Source organism: Ixodes scapularis, unplaced genomic scaffold (assembly GCF_016920785.2).
Source record: "Ixodes scapularis isolate PalLabHiFi unplaced genomic scaffold, ASM1692078v2 PGA_scaffold13__105_contigs__length_92229423, whole genome shotgun sequence".
Taxonomy (NCBI): domain Eukaryota; kingdom Metazoa; phylum Arthropoda; class Arachnida; order Ixodida; family Ixodidae; genus Ixodes; species Ixodes scapularis.
This window is the reverse complement of record NW_024609839.1, coordinates 22,373,853-22,389,131: the sequence shown is the minus strand read 5'-3', so window position 1 is coordinate 22,389,131 and position 15,279 is coordinate 22,373,853. Positions and strand designations below refer to the sequence as shown.

Here is a 15,279-nt window from a genome sequence, read left to right as displayed (position 1 = left end):
TTATTTAAATGAAGCACGTTACCTTTGATAAATGCATGAACTTAAGTTAGTCAAAATATTATTTAATTTTCCTGGCGAAATGTTTTTACTGCTTATAGGTCATCGATGCAATTTTTTTTAATATTTCTTGAATTGTTCTAAATATCTTCTTTGTATTTTCAGTCCTCTTTGCTACTGCGGACATACATGTAGTTGTGGAAGCCACGATGCAAGCGAATCAACTATGGTGGCTGTTTGCGGCGCTGCAAGTCGGGTGGAGCGTTGTCGTACCTCCGAAGGGTAAGAAAACAAAGGGTTTACGTGGCTGTGGCTTTTGATCGCCGGTAAACTAGAGAAAACATATTATAAAATATTTTACTTGTGAGCATGTAAAGTACTTGATGCAGTTATGATGCAAATGATTATATCTAAAAAAAGAATCTCTTCAACATGTACTTAATACAAAAAGAAACCATGTTAACCTCGGGAAGCTATGGTAATGAACCCTGGAACAAACAATCAAACTCGTAGAAATTTGGAGACATCCCTGTTGGCAATAAAGTTCGAATCGTAGGCTTTTTGTTTGTGGAAACTTTTTAAATGCTATAATTTTATATGAACATGCTCTTATACTCAAATATTTATGCAATGTACTCGCTCAGGTCTAAGAAACAGGTCACTTTATGACCTCCTGCACTCAAGTTTGTTTAATATACCGATATTGTTATAAATTTAGAGGAAGACATAATATAAATCAGATGAAGTTGGTTTATTCGGATCTATTTGATTTAAATTAGATTTATTTCATTTACGTCAGCATTATCTGTTTCAGGTGAGATCAATTTATTTTAACCACTGCAGGGTATGTTCAGACAAGGAAAATCTTAGGGGTGTCACATCTATTTTTCAATTAAAGTTTTGTATGAGGTCGCAAGACATGTGCACAAACAAAACAAACCTTACCGTTAAAAAATACTGCTTTGTTTTTGAAAAAAAAACGCGTCTTAAACTGGGCGGAACACTGATTTTTTTCAATTCCGGGTAGACAAACCTTCAATGTTTCCACAGGAATAAAAAATAAAACTTTCAGTGACGTAAACATTTTCATATATAAAGCACGCCAACTGGCATATTTGTTATGTTTATAACATATAACGTGTTATGTTTTTTTATTGAAAATGTAAAAATTTTGTTTAGAAATAAAAAAAAACGTTTAATTTTTTTAAACTTCCCTCGATGAACCCTTTAAAACCGGTAATTCATAATCCAAAGGAAAATGTTAAATTGAATTGTTTTATTGAGAGTAGAGAATAAAAGTAAGGATTATTTAAACTGTGATTTCAATCACGACTTTTGCGTGATTTAAGTCAGATAAGTTTTACTGTGTTGATTTTAATCAAAACATTCTCAGAAAACAATCCCGGATTGTTGTTTATTTACAGTTTGTCTGTCATTTGAGGCTTGCTCTGTACATTTGCTGTCTATCTAAATTTAAAAAAACCTTCATCAACGGCTAAACATGAGCAAAAACCAATGCTCTACCTAGTAAATAGGAGCGTTCGGCTTGGTTTCTACCTTCCATTTTATTTGTCAGTCCCGCAACATCTTATTGCAATGAAATCAGCACACAAAAAGAGTAAGATTTCATTTTTTTTATCAAAATAGAAATCAAGTTTTGCTTCTAATATGACGTGGATCACACAAACAATTTATTTACAGCTATTTTTTTCTTCGGCATTTTTACTGGTCACAGACGGATGGATCAGTAAATACAAAATATTCAAAATACATCTTGTGATAAAGGATCACTAATGTCTTCCTAGAGGGATTCGAATCCGTATACTTGGTCTAAATCAAATGCATCTGAATAAAATTAGAGAAAAAATTGATTCATTGAGTTTTTTATTAAAATTTTTGGCACCCTGCTTTTACATAGGAAAAAATAAACCTTTAGTCAGTTCTATGTTGCTGTTCATTACCGTTGGAGGGTTCCTGTCAGAACGGCTAGCGGTACTCCAGCACCGCACCCAAAGTAGCCATACTTGATCGCATTATCACCCAGAAAGAATGTAGCGTGGTACAAAAGCGTGTGAGCTTTTTTTGTTTTATTAGTGACGTGGCTTATTTTGCCTAGGAAATCTGAAATTTGCGTCGCGTTCAGTCTTTAGAGTGTTGTACATGGCTGGTTGCGCTGCACTGTGCTCTTTCCAGGGTAGTACCTTAACATGTGCAGTCTGTTGACAAAATCGTTTGATTCCGTTCTCTAGACTAGAGCACTGCTCGGACCGGAATTTCCCGGCCCGACCCGGCTTGGTAGAGGCAGGGCCCGGGCCCGGCCCGAGCCCGATAGAATATTTAATTTTTAGGCCCGGCCCGGAAGAGACACTGCCCGGACCCGGCCCGGGCCCGGCAGAATTTTTAGACAGAAGCTTGAGCCCGGCCCGAGCATGAAAAACTTTTTGAAATATAATCCTGAGTCGGCCCGAGCCCTACAGATTATATACATGAGCCCGAAAAGGTTTGCAGGCTTCAATCTAAAAACTGTCTAAGCATAAAGCGAGCATATTTATTTGAAATTCTTTAAAACGTTGGAGTTTTTTTTTTTTTTTGACGCGATAAATATTTTGATTTAGACGATGTATTTTCAAGAATATGGTCTAAATATGCACTTCATAAGTGATTGTTAGAAAAAAAAAGTCGGCAATATTTTATTTATGCACTTCTTAAAAAATTATTTGGACTTTTGTTTTTCAATTTGATTCACAGATAACATTTCTCTCTAAATGCTTTTATTGAAATTATCGCAATCACGTTAGTGCATCTTCAAGAGGCTGTAGGAGCATAAAGTTGTATATGGTAGTCAGCTTAGCTTTGGCGGCATAGTAAGGTTCCTGCACAAAGTGCAAAGTCAAGCTCGCGTTTTTTTCTTCTGCGTTTTTTTTTTCTTTTTTTTTAAAGCAGGAAAAAGATATTTATGTTGTACCCTGCGACTGGAGTGAACTCGTTTTCTCGACCGCACTTTCACTGTATGCTGGAGGAATCCATCTGATTCCTTTTATTCACGTAAAGGCTTTCCAAATGCAAGATGCCATACTTTTTTTTAGTGGCGCCATAGTGATTTTGCAGTTCGCATGTTTGTTTTTATTGAACCTAAAAGATCCATAAGCACTATTTGTCATATCAACAATTTAGAATTTGCAGCACACGACTGCCCAGCCACGGCCCAGGCCGGCCCGGGCTCGAGAAAATGTGTGCTACCCGGCCCGAACCCGGCCCGCAGGCCGGGCCAGGCTTGGGCCTTCGGGCTGGCCTGGGCCCGTGCAGTGCTCTACTCTAGACATCACTATACTCTGTTTCCTCTTATGATGGACTGTAGCGGATGTCACGAGCCGCCTCAGCCAATAAAGCGTATCGAGTGACGTCACTGCGGCCTCTCGAAAGTCATGTGACACTCAGACGGCATTGTGTTGCTTTTATTGGTTGTAGCCTCCTCCGCGGTTCATCGTAAGGTAAGACGAAGCAAATAATTATTACATTACACTTAAGTCTCCTCACGTGTAGGAATAAAAAAACATTCTTACACGCAGGGCATTCCTACAAGCAGCGCGCTCGCTCTTCCGCGAACAGCGCGCCCGCTCTTCCGCGGGTGAGGGCAGCGGGCATGGCTGAAAGCAGAGCGTAACATGGGCGTCCCAATTGTTCGATCCGACGTGCGAACTGCCGGAAAGACGTTTGGAGGCGAGGGTTTTCGACGCTCTCCGGTGCTATGAAAACCCCAGCCCCCGAACGTCGTTCCGGGAGTTCGTATGTCGGATCGGACAGTTTGGGCACGCAAGTGCCTCACGCTTAAAACATGTGAGGAACACGAATTATCCCCCCCCCCCTTCCCTTCCCCCCCTCGCCCCCTCCGGCAAAAGCTGCCTAGGGTGGAAGGCCGGGGGGCTCCGCGCGTGACGTTACGGTAGTCTGCTTTGGCAAAGCCAAACGCGCGCCGCGGAGCAGCGCTGAAGGGTAGCAATTACTCCAGTTTTTCGGCGCAAACGCGTGTTTATTGACTCGTTCGTTAAATCTCTCGAACCAAACGGTAATCACTGTGCATGCTAAGATATTCACGTCACTTTTTGTTCACGTGGCCACTTTTTTTTTTCTTAGATTTGTTTGTTTCTACAACTTTGTCGTTGAGCTTGTGGCAAAAGCTTTTCAGTAGAATGATTGCAGAGAACTACATCACTTGCCTCAGCACGACCTCACTCTTGTGTCCTTGTTCACACATTGAAGTAGGAGCAATCATTGTCGACCAGCAAGTGCAGTGTGAGGTCCGTGACCAGCTGGCCTTGGTTACTTATCGTTAAGAAGTCCACCCGCTTCGAAATTTTCTCAACAACAACGCAGTTGTGTACGACAGCATTAACTGTGGTCATTGCAGAGTACAGGAGGCTTCCTCTGTCAATGTCTTTGATGAGATGGTAGTACTAATGGCCGGGGGAAGCTGAAATCATGCAGTCTGTTGTCAAGGCATTTTTGCAGTTCTCGCACTTTCGCTTCTTCACGGTGCGATACCTCTTCCTAGAAGCAACCGGAGGCTTCCTTCGAGCAAAACGTCGCCGCAGAAAGTCTCATCGACCCCGACGGGTACGAAAACACTTGACCGCGGCAGTAGGTTCACGTGGTTTGCGAGGACTCGTACCGCTGATAACGTCGCTTTGGGTTCCTCCGGTGGTGGAGCAGGTTTTCGTTGCTTCAGCCGGTTTGCTCCGAGGTCGATGACGGCGCCATACTTGCAGAGAAACTCCATTCCGAGGATAACGTCCCTCGAACAGTCTTGCAGAACGACGAACTTGACAAGGCACGTCTCACCGTGGATCTCGACGCGAGCAGTGCATCTCCCGACCGGTTTGATGAGGTGCCCTCCAGCGGTTTGTATTTGAGGTCCATCCCACGGCATCGTGACTTTTCGAAGGCGGCAGGAGAGCCTCCCACCCAAGAGTGAGTAGTCTGCTCCGGTGTCCACAAGTGCTGATGCGTCGTGGCCGTCGATGACGATGTTTAGGTTATTGGACGCCGTTGCAGGGGCGTCGTTTCGATCTCTGGTAGCGTTCGAGTGGGGGCCCTCCGACGTTCGTAGAGGATCATGGCGTCGGTCGTCTTCGGCAACTCCATCTTCAGGGGTTGCCGCGCCTAGTTTCCCCGGCGAGGAGCGAGGGGTGACAGGCGTTCACGTCAGGGTCGGTGCATCAGCGAAGCTGGACGTCGTGGCGACGGCGATTGGAACTCTCGGCGGGACGCAGGCTCGGGGGACTGAGGTCGTCGCAGGTACTCTCGATCTCCCGAGGGCGTTTACCATAATTGGGGCGCGGGTCGTTCGGGTGGAACCCACGCAGCCCGAGTCGTCGGTATGGGCATCGGCGGTACACATGGTCAGCTTCCCCACAGTGGCAACACAGCGGTCGTCGGTCAGCCGTCCTCCAGACATCTGTTTTCCTCGGCGCCGGTTGCTCTGGGCGAACGTGTGCCTGCTCTTCCTGTCGTCGGTGGTACTGCGGCGCTGGGGCGTCACATCGGGGTGGCGCCGTGGTTGGCGGGGAGCTTGCGGCGGGCGTCGGGCTATGGCGGCGTGGCTCAACGTCGGTTCGTCCGGTGCCATCGTGATGACCAGAACCCCTGGTCCGAGCACCCGATGCACTTCTTCTCGGACAGCCTCGGCGATGGAAAGGGTTGGCGGACGACTGGCGGTTGGCAGCAACCTTCGCAGTTCCTCCCAGACGACCTCCCGAATAATTTCTCGGATGTCCGGCGTACCCGGAGTGTTTTCGCCGTTAAGCGTGGGTGCAGCGACACCTGGATGTCGCTGGTAGTGGGAAGCGCGCGCTTGGACTGCACGCTCGATGTTGGTTCCCTCCATGACAAAGGCTTCGACGGTGGTCGGCGGGTTGCGAACGAGGCCTTCAAAAATGTCATCCTTCACGCCACGCATAAAAATACGCAGCTTCTTTTCCTCGGTGGCCTGAGGGTCGGCGCGGGAGCTCAGACGAAGGACGTCTTCCACAAAGCTCGTGACACTTTCATTGGGGCCCTGGGTCCTTGATTGCAGCAGGTCGTCAGCCCTCTCTCGTCGGTGTCAAGTAGGCAGCGCGCGGCAACATTACAGCAAAAGCCCCGAGAAATAGTACCGCGAGCAGATATGGACGAGGAGTGTCGTCTGCTCTCGTCGCCTGCTCTCGACGTCTGCTTCTGCATGGCCGCTAAACTGACCCCGGAGCTGGTGCAAGGTTTTGGGGAACTGGGTCTGAACCTGTTCAGAGCTCTGATGAATCGAATGCACCAGTACAGCGGCCGTGCCACTTCCGGTTGAATTGAGTGCCCCAGTTCCTGCACTGCTGAACATCTTCAGCCAGTTGAGGCGAATCGAAGAGACCTAATATATTAACAGTTGTCCCGTCGTCAGTTTCGTCATCACATTAAAAACATAAAAAGCACCGCAACGATTCACAGTCAATCCTACCGTAAGCTGGCTGCGAGATACGCGACAGCGAGTTATCTTGGGGCACTAATGTAGATATTTGGCGTAAAGTCGCCGAAAATTCTGGCGGCCATGATTGGCCGGCGCCAAGGCGAAGTGTGGCGTTGGCCAATCAGGATCCGGATTTCTCGCCAACTTTTTCGCCAAGTGTCCAAAGTAGGGCTCCTGCTTTGCCCTGCGTGCTCCCTACACTCACAGGACAAGCCGATGTTCGCCGTCTTTCTGTGCGTACTCCTCCACCGGCTTGTCCTCTCGAGCGCAAAGAGCACGCCATGACATGGTGCCTTTTGTGCTGTTTGATACGCCCTTCGGCTCATAACAATTACCGCACTCGGACCTGAGGTAAAGCGAAATATAGCAAGTGAGTGCAGCTCCACTGCGTAAAAAAAAAAAAAAGAGAAATTGCGCGGTTGCTTGGGACAGAGACAGCCTGTTCACACGCCGAAGACAGAGAAGCCGGGATTGTCTTTAAACAATGAGACAAAAACAAAAATATGGGACGGACGCATGCTACGCTGTTAAGGCTAGCAGAGATAACGGCATTAAAAAAATACTTTGCTTGCAAAGGTGAGACATAGGCACCAGTGCCAGAGCCATTTCCTCTTTGGTGCGTCCCACGTGAAGATAGGTTATTTTCGCACTAGGAAACACGCTATGGGTTTTTTAATGAAGAAAAATCAGTCATGGTCGACGCCTTTGGGGCTGCGGACAGAAGCAGAAGGCAACCCGCAAAGATCTTTCACAGCTGGCACCCTAGAACGCGACACAGGCCAATGGCGATATTGAATAATTATGGGGCATTGAGGGCAGACCGGTACGTTCACGAAGTGGCTGTGAAGCAATGTTTAGGAGTTCACGGTGGCTAACCCACATGCTAGCATGCGTGACGTGAGCGCAGAGACCGAAGTGCCTACGTCATTAACGTGGAGAATACTGAAATGTGGTAACCTTCCCCCCTCCGAGGTCCAGTTGCATCTGAACTTTGTGACCGGGGATCTCAAGTGTAGACTCGACCGTTGAAACTGCATATTGATCGAAGTAGCGGAGGATTCCTACTTTTGAACAAAATGCTGTGGACTGACGAATCGCACTCATCCGCAACGGACATTATTGGAGTGACATCAATCCCGATTGATTTGCGAAGGTTCGCCTCCAGTACCGGTGTTCAATGTTTGGTGCGGCAACGACAACAACACACTCATGTGCCCAGTATTTTCTGACACGACTTTGATTGGGCAGAGATGTGTGAGTAAAATCCTGAAAGGACCAGTCGATGACTTCTGCTGTGATGTCCCATTTGCATGCTGATACCACGTATCAGCCTGCCAATGGGACATCGCAGTTGCAGGGGTTCCCGCGAACAGCTGCAGTCAAGCACAACCACGGCTGGACTGTGCCTTTCCAGGACAATGAATCGGGCGCCACGGGCCGTATTCTGGCCAGCAGGATCACCCGATTTTACCCGTCGATTGTTTTTTTTTTAATGTGGGGCTACATTAAAGCCTGATCACACTAGCGGCAACAGCGTTACCGGTGGCCACATTGGCCTCTGTTTTCCTCGCGCTATCGTCCCATGACAGCACTGGCCCTGGCTTTCTCGAGATCGTGCGTGCGTATCCGCCGGATCTCCCGCGCTTTCGTTGTCTGTTCTTAGTTTCTTCCGTTTCGGCTTAAATCTTTCGCATATATCAGCATCGAAACCGCACTCGCTGCCTACATGGCAGGTGTCGATGATGACGTGTTGTCCAGCGCGAAATATGATCATCTTAGCCTTCTTGTTAATCTTAAAACAAACATTGCCGCGCTCTCAGGGGTAGGAGACGCAGGTTCTGAGACCGGCCGTGTTGGTGCTACCGAAACAGCGAATGACAAGTCCGTGCTTTGCTGCCCCGGCTGCGCGCCGGAGATGAAGTCTTCTTTCTAGAGTGTCACCAAATCAACACGACATCCCTCACAACACAGCGACATGCGACAAGTGCCAAGGAGAAACTCATCTGTTATTCCGAATTCGTCTTCGATCATTTTCAAGCAGTTGCCCTTAGCGTCCCTATGTAGGTAGCTTGGGCACGTCTTGTCATACAAAAAGGAAAATGTTGCACAGTTTCGAGGAACCACTTCGTTGGGAAAAACATGGGGTAAAATAGGGATTGCAGAGGAAACGAGATTATACTACGCTGCTTTACAACGTTAAAGACGCGCGGCGAGGAGGCTTTGGCATTGCCATGGCATCGCAACGTCACTATCCACTCCACCTCGCACAGAATCGAGCCCTCAGCCGCGTTTGGGCCAGTTGCTTGGGTGGCACCCAGCGTCGAGCCGCTGAGGTTGAAAACTGGTTTTCGCCGGCAGCCTCCGGCAGCAAGCGACGGTTGGCAAGCCTCTGCGAGGCTAGTGTGGTCACGGCAGAAACCAGAACGCCAGAGGCTTTGAAGACCAAGGTAATAAAAGTCTGTGGTGAAGTTTCGGAGATATCGCTGAAGTGCGTGACAGCAAATGTATTGACAAGGTGCAACTACTGCATTGCCTCACAGGATGGCTCGCCTGAACACGTCTTCTGAAAAGGAAGAATTTTTGTGCGAAATGTTAAACCCATGAATTAACTACTATTCCGCCTGCTATGACGCCCATCTCTCTGCCATATAAACATAGAAGATTAAACAATCTTTTTTCTACCTTCAACACTGTTATTTTTGCTATAACAAGCGGCAGCACACTTTATTTACACACGCAAACTTTGAAACAACTCGGTGTCGCGTATCTCGCGGCCAGCGTCACAATCATGGCCTTGTTTTTGGATTTTTTTCGCAGCGGCAGCGGCAGCGCACCCGGCCAGCAGGCAGGCTTAATAGACTACTTCCATAAATCCCTGCACGCAAGACGGCGCGCGTTGTACCCTGGGAACTAGTTGGCCAGGGAGGAGCGTGGCATGGTTTCGGTTTCGAACGACACGTCGACAAGAGATTGCACACAGAGCGTGGACTATTAACGGCCGTTACCTCATGGTTTCTTGTCCAGAGAGCGTCATTTGTGGCCTCTAAACTAACCTAAATGGCCAGACCTCGAAGCTTTACAAGCTTGAGACGTATAGCTTGTCTTAAAACATGCTTGTTGAATTTTTGTAATTGAGCCTTTCTGTTAGCGTTTCGAGGTATGCGGACCAGCCAGTGCTGGGAATCTCGACGCTGCGAAGCTCGGGGAGCTTTCTTGTGTACGAATCAACAAGCTGTAGCAACCAATAAGTATGCATTCATCGAGCTTGCACCTTTACATTAGAGTTGTTGATAAAGACGTTTGTCTGTTTTGTGCGTCCATAGACGAAATATAGATTTTTGCAATTACTCTTTTTCTTAATACGCCTGAGTACGCGAGGTAAAACTCGGAGGCACAATTGAAAAGCTTCATTTGAACACACTTCTCATCTCTTATCTGTACTGCCCCGCAGCACTGTATGAAGTGAAGTCCCCACCCGCTTGCATTTCACTAATATTCAACATTGCGTATGCGCATAAGGTTATCCTGCCAATCATATAGGCACATTCGCACATACAAACCGTTTTAAGAATGCAAAAGTCGAGCACTTGTGCGAAGAATGTCGCACCGTTCGCCGGAAGTTGTCCAGACGGACATGAACCCCTATGCGGTGCGCCAAATGAACAAAATTATTCAAAGCGCATTTGACGGTTGCTAATGGCCATAATATTTGTTATGTGTTTGCTTTCTCCCTGACTGAGTATGCCGAGATAATTTCAGACACACCGTTCAGGTACATATCTTGGGCGTCAGTAAAAGGTCGCCCAAAAAGGCTTAGCGAGGAGTAGGGGACGCTTGTTAGGGCCTCCGTCCTAGCTAGCCGATCTCAGCGTTTGCGAAAACTTAATCTTCTATAAGCATAAAATTTGAGTGGGAGATATATGATGACACGAGGAAGGCATCATAGTAACTTTTGTGCAGTAGTGAGGTCGAATTTATTACGTTTCCTTAAGAGTTCATGCACCAGCTGGGCTCAACTTTGATACTCCAGTGAAGATGCGGCTTGCTTTCGCCCAATGAAGTAACAAGAAGTGGACGTTCGGCAATCGAAATACGTGTAAGGCTCAAGGTGACCAAATTTCAGTTGTAGCTTACTGGTACTAGATGGGATTATTGACATTGAGCTCAAAGATGCACTCGTGGGGTGAAGTGACTAAGTCACGTCTTACTACGTCTGCATACGCACGCACAATATCGGGTGTTTCGGGAACCAAGGAAAGCGCGCCAGTCTTCGTTTTATATCGCTCGAGAATGAGTGCGCGACTTTTTGCATTCCTAAAAAGTCAGATAATCCAAAACGCAAGCAGCGCGTTCGGTCGCGGCGTGATAGCATGAGATGAAGCTGCCCAGTCAAAACCGAAACTGAGTGGCCAACTAGTTCCCAGAGGGCACTGCGTGGTATTTCGCCGCGATGGGGCGCGTCGGTTCTGGAAGAAGTCTATTCATTCAAACCACGTTTGGGAGCTCTACAATTCGCAACTTTCAGCGATGGTGGTACCGCGGTGTGAGAATCGCGCTCCCTAGCTCCTGGATGGTCGGCTTCACGATAGCGATGCTTACCAACACCTTCCTGACAGGAAAAAATAAACTGGGGCTCTAATATTGCTCGTATGAAGCAAAACTAGAATTACTCACGCCTTGCAGATCCAGCCTCGTACTGCTGTTCTACGACGATCATCCAGATGACAGACATTTTGATAGGCACCAGTGCGTCCCCTATTGGTCGTGAAAGTTGCGAATACAAAGCGCGCGAGAGCGGAGTAGCGTATTTTCCCGTAATTTGCGGGCTGTACACGAAGTCTGGAAAAACAAATCGCGTTAGGGGTTTCTTGACAAAAACCACTGAATGGGATATTTCTGAAGACGCTGCACATCTTTGTCATGGGAACGTTTGCTCCGATTTGAATATTTTAAAATGTCATTAATTAATCTTATTTAAGTATTTCATTGGATAAAACACAAAGAATAGGCTCACTTGCGCCAAAGATAAAAAAACCTTATTCTTTTGGTTTCGTCATTCTCAAATGCAACAACATATTTCTAAACCTTGGCTAAAGTTACGTGGAACACCCTACCCTGCATATTTCTTAGCACACTACATTGATGATGCATTCACTTTAACTCAAACACACTGAAGCCGGAGTTAATATTTCGAATTGTGATATGGCCCCACTCTTGCTTGCCCATGTAGAGTCAAATGAATAGGAGGGCAGCCTGTCCGTGCGTCCTTGTATCTTTCAGCTCTGTGGCGAGTACCCCTGAAACAAATTATTCTGTGACCACTTGCCCTTTTCATACATGGTCTGCTACTGATGCGGCCTTGACGAGCACGCCTACTTTCCCAAATAATTTTGTGTTTGGTGTTCGTATTTCCATCTACAACTTGACTAATATCGACAAAGCTATAGAGCGGTGTTAAGAAGACAAACCATTACAGCTCCTCTCTAGCTGAAAGTTTAAGGGTTTCCTTGATTACACTATGAACAGTCAATGTTATAGAGAAGTCTAGTTTACGTCCCTCGTTGCAAGATCGCTCTTGTATTCGTTGTGCTTCACATTTTAATTTTTTCAACGATGTGTCGTGAATTTTTTCTATTTCATTAAATATAAAAATCCTGTTTGGGCTCCTGTGTTTTCCCCCATCATGTTCGAAAAAATAACAGTTATGATTTTGACTTTCACTTTTTTGTTTCTCTCGCAGATCGTAACAATGTTTGCACTACGGAAGAGTGCAAAGAAACTGGTAAAGACTTTTTCTAAATCCTAGTATTTTTTATATAATAATTCATTTACACAGCGTTAAAGGAAGGACACGTTTGTTATAATTTGAAGACTTTAAAGGTATCACCTCTGAAAAGAGTAACCACACCAATCGTCCATCGGGCTCGTGCAGACCTAATTGTCTACAAATAAATATATAAAAATTAGCTCAAACTTTAATCTTCAAAATTTTATAACGAATGAAATGCATAAGGAAAAAATACTTAAATTTAATTAGGCAATATCGAAAAGTCGTTTTGGGAGCGAAAAAGCGCACCGTGTTTGTATTTTTTTACAAAACCTATTTTATACAAGACATATTTTGTAGGTATCTCTCATAGTCTACATGCCCCTCTCAATAACGCTGAACATTGCAACAGGGGGAGTATCAACATGTGTTAATTGTAGCGCAACGCAAACATTATCTTCTAAAGATTGATTAAAATGGCAAGATATTTCGCATATTACAGTGAGAAAGTTCGAGAGATTGAGTCTCGACTTCTTATAGGAATGGATCAGTTGCGTTTCTTTAAGACAGGGAAAATCGCTATCGGGAGAACAAAAATACGTACCATTACGATCAATATGACATGAATTACCCGATTTGGCATTTGCTGTCTCTTCGGTTCCAACAAGTTTTATTATTTCTAAATGTCTTAAATCTTTCAAAATATGCGATCTTACCATCGCATTCTACTCCTAGCTCAGACCAGAGCTATCTTCAAATCTCTGGTGTAGATAAATGCAACCACCAAGGGATGTTTCAGCTTATAGTATATGCGATAAAGAAGTTTGCATATATGTGATAGTTTTGAAAACATATATCCTAACGGGCAGAATATCGTGTATGTAAGATTCGAAAAGTGAAAGGTAAAGGATGAAGACGCATTACCTACATGCTTTCTAGGAGTGTTCGAGCTTACATGTTGTGTATGACGCCTCAAATAAGTTTTTAATATTATATGTCGATGCAGTTGTGAAATAGAAAAAAAGCAGATGCTTGAATATCTCTATTTCACGTCTTTCAGCAAAACGAATTTCAAATGGCATGAATTCTGACATCGACCCATGCGATGACTTTTATGAATTCGCCTGTGGTAATTACATCTCGAAAACAGCGATTCCACCACAGAGGACTGCAGTCGACAGATTTATTCAAACCATGATGAAGTTGGAAGGGGAAATGGAACGTAAGCAGAACAAAGAATAATTTCATTTATTATCATATTGTATTTCCACTTCAGGCATTCTCAAAAATAATGTTTTCACGCTCGCTCCAATGCCTATGTTTGCTTTCTTTACGTCGTAACATCTCTGTATATTATGCCTTTACGTTCCTCTGAGACAAGTGATGATACTGTGGATAACCAAATCCTCAGCCTAAATAATAGAGCGGCTACCATGAGGTAAATAGCAATTATTTTACGATATATTGTCACGGGTGGTGACCAAAAGAAACAATAAATACACAGAAAGAAATAGACGTTTAATGTGGCGAACTTGTGCCAAAAATAAAAGGAAATAGAAAAATAACAACAGAGCGTCGCGGGCGTCGAAGGCGGCGAAGCAGCAAGGTCGAACGCTGAGGCGAAACTGACTCGACAAGGTCGCGGGCGGCCTCTTATCTAGAGTGCGTCGCTATCTCGAAGATTCGGCGAAAGCAGCTCGAGCGTTGCGTGATCGGGCGAGAATGAACACGCACTTTCTAGAAAACAAAAGCAGGAATAAATGATAGAAGTTACGTGCGGTACATGAATAAACGAGAACTTTCTGGAGGTCCGTGACCGAGCGTTGCTTTCTCAGCCCTGGGCGCGGCATTATCCCCCCCTTTAAAAGTGCATCGTCCCGATGCAGCACAAAAACGGAAAACAAAAAAACAAAAGGACAGCGGAATTGCTAGCCGGAGTTCACAGTTCACAGTTCACTCGTCGACGAGAGTGGAGAGTCCTATCGTTCGTAATACGGCTTCAGCCGGACGACGTGCACTACCTCGGGTCGCGGCTGACGTCTTGCAGATGGGCGGGTTCCGTCGGGAAGGACTTCGTAGTTTAAGTCCCCGAGACGGCGAAGCACCTTGTAGGGTCCAAAGTAGCGCTTGAGAAGCTTCTCGCTGAGACCGCGGCGCCGTATTGGTGTCCACACCCATACCCGGTCTCCGGGTTGATAGTGGGCGTCACGCCGGCGAAGATTGTATCGGCCGGCGTCGACATGTTGCTGGTCTTGAATTCGTAGTCTTGCCAGTTGGCGGACCTCTTCTGCCCGTTGAGCAACCACCTGGGCGTCATCGCTTCCGTCGTCGACTGGATCGTGCGGCAACATAGAGTCTAGCATAGTCGTCACCTTCCGGCCATACACCAGCTGGAAGGGCGTCACTCTTGTGGTCTCTTGTACGGCCGTATTGTAGGCAAATGTGACGTATGGCAATACCTCGTCCCATGTCTTGTGCTCCACGTCGACGTACATGGAGATCATGTCGGCGATGGTCTTGTTGAGCCGCTCCGTCAACCCGTTTGTCTGCGGATGGTATGCAGTTGTCCGACGGTGGTCCGTCTGGCTTAGACGAAGGATCTCCTGGGTTAACTGCGCCATGAACGATGACCCTCGGTCTGTGATCAGGACTTCGGGGGCGCCATGCCGGAGGACGATGGACTCGATGAAGAACTTCGCGACTTCGACAGCAGTCCCCGAAGGAAGTGCTTTCGCCTCGGCGTAACGCGTAAGATAATCTGTGGCGACGATTATCCAGCGGTTTCCCAGGGTCGACGGTGGAAAAGGGCCCAGCAAATCCATTTCAATTTGCTGGAACGGTTTGGTTGGAGGGGGAATCGGCTGAAGGCGACCTGCTGGCTTTGACGGCGGTTTCTTGCGTCGCTGGCACTCATGGCACGATCGCGTGTAGAGATGGACGGTTTTCGGCAGCTTGGGCCAGTAGTATTTTTCACGTATTCGGGCTAGTGTTCGGCTGTAACCGAGGTGTCCTGAAGTTGGGT

At 46.5% G+C, this 15,279-nt stretch overlaps 1 protein-coding gene across 1 annotated transcript in view; it reads left to right on the top strand.

Annotated features, from left to right (window-relative positions):
* The first annotated feature begins 206 nt into the window (after window positions 1–206).
* The window catches only part of LOC115332173 (neprilysin-1-like), a 114,588-nt gene continuing 99,515 nt past the window's right edge, over window positions 207–15,279 (top strand). Inside the window, exons 1-3 of the mRNA XM_042289829.1 lie at window positions 207–279; window positions 12,231–12,272; window positions 13,318–13,479. Coding sequence (XP_042145763.1) covers window positions 207–279; window positions 12,231–12,272; window positions 13,318–13,479 — 277 coding nt within the window. The remainder of the gene's footprint in view (window positions 280–12,230; window positions 12,273–13,317; window positions 13,480–15,279) is intronic.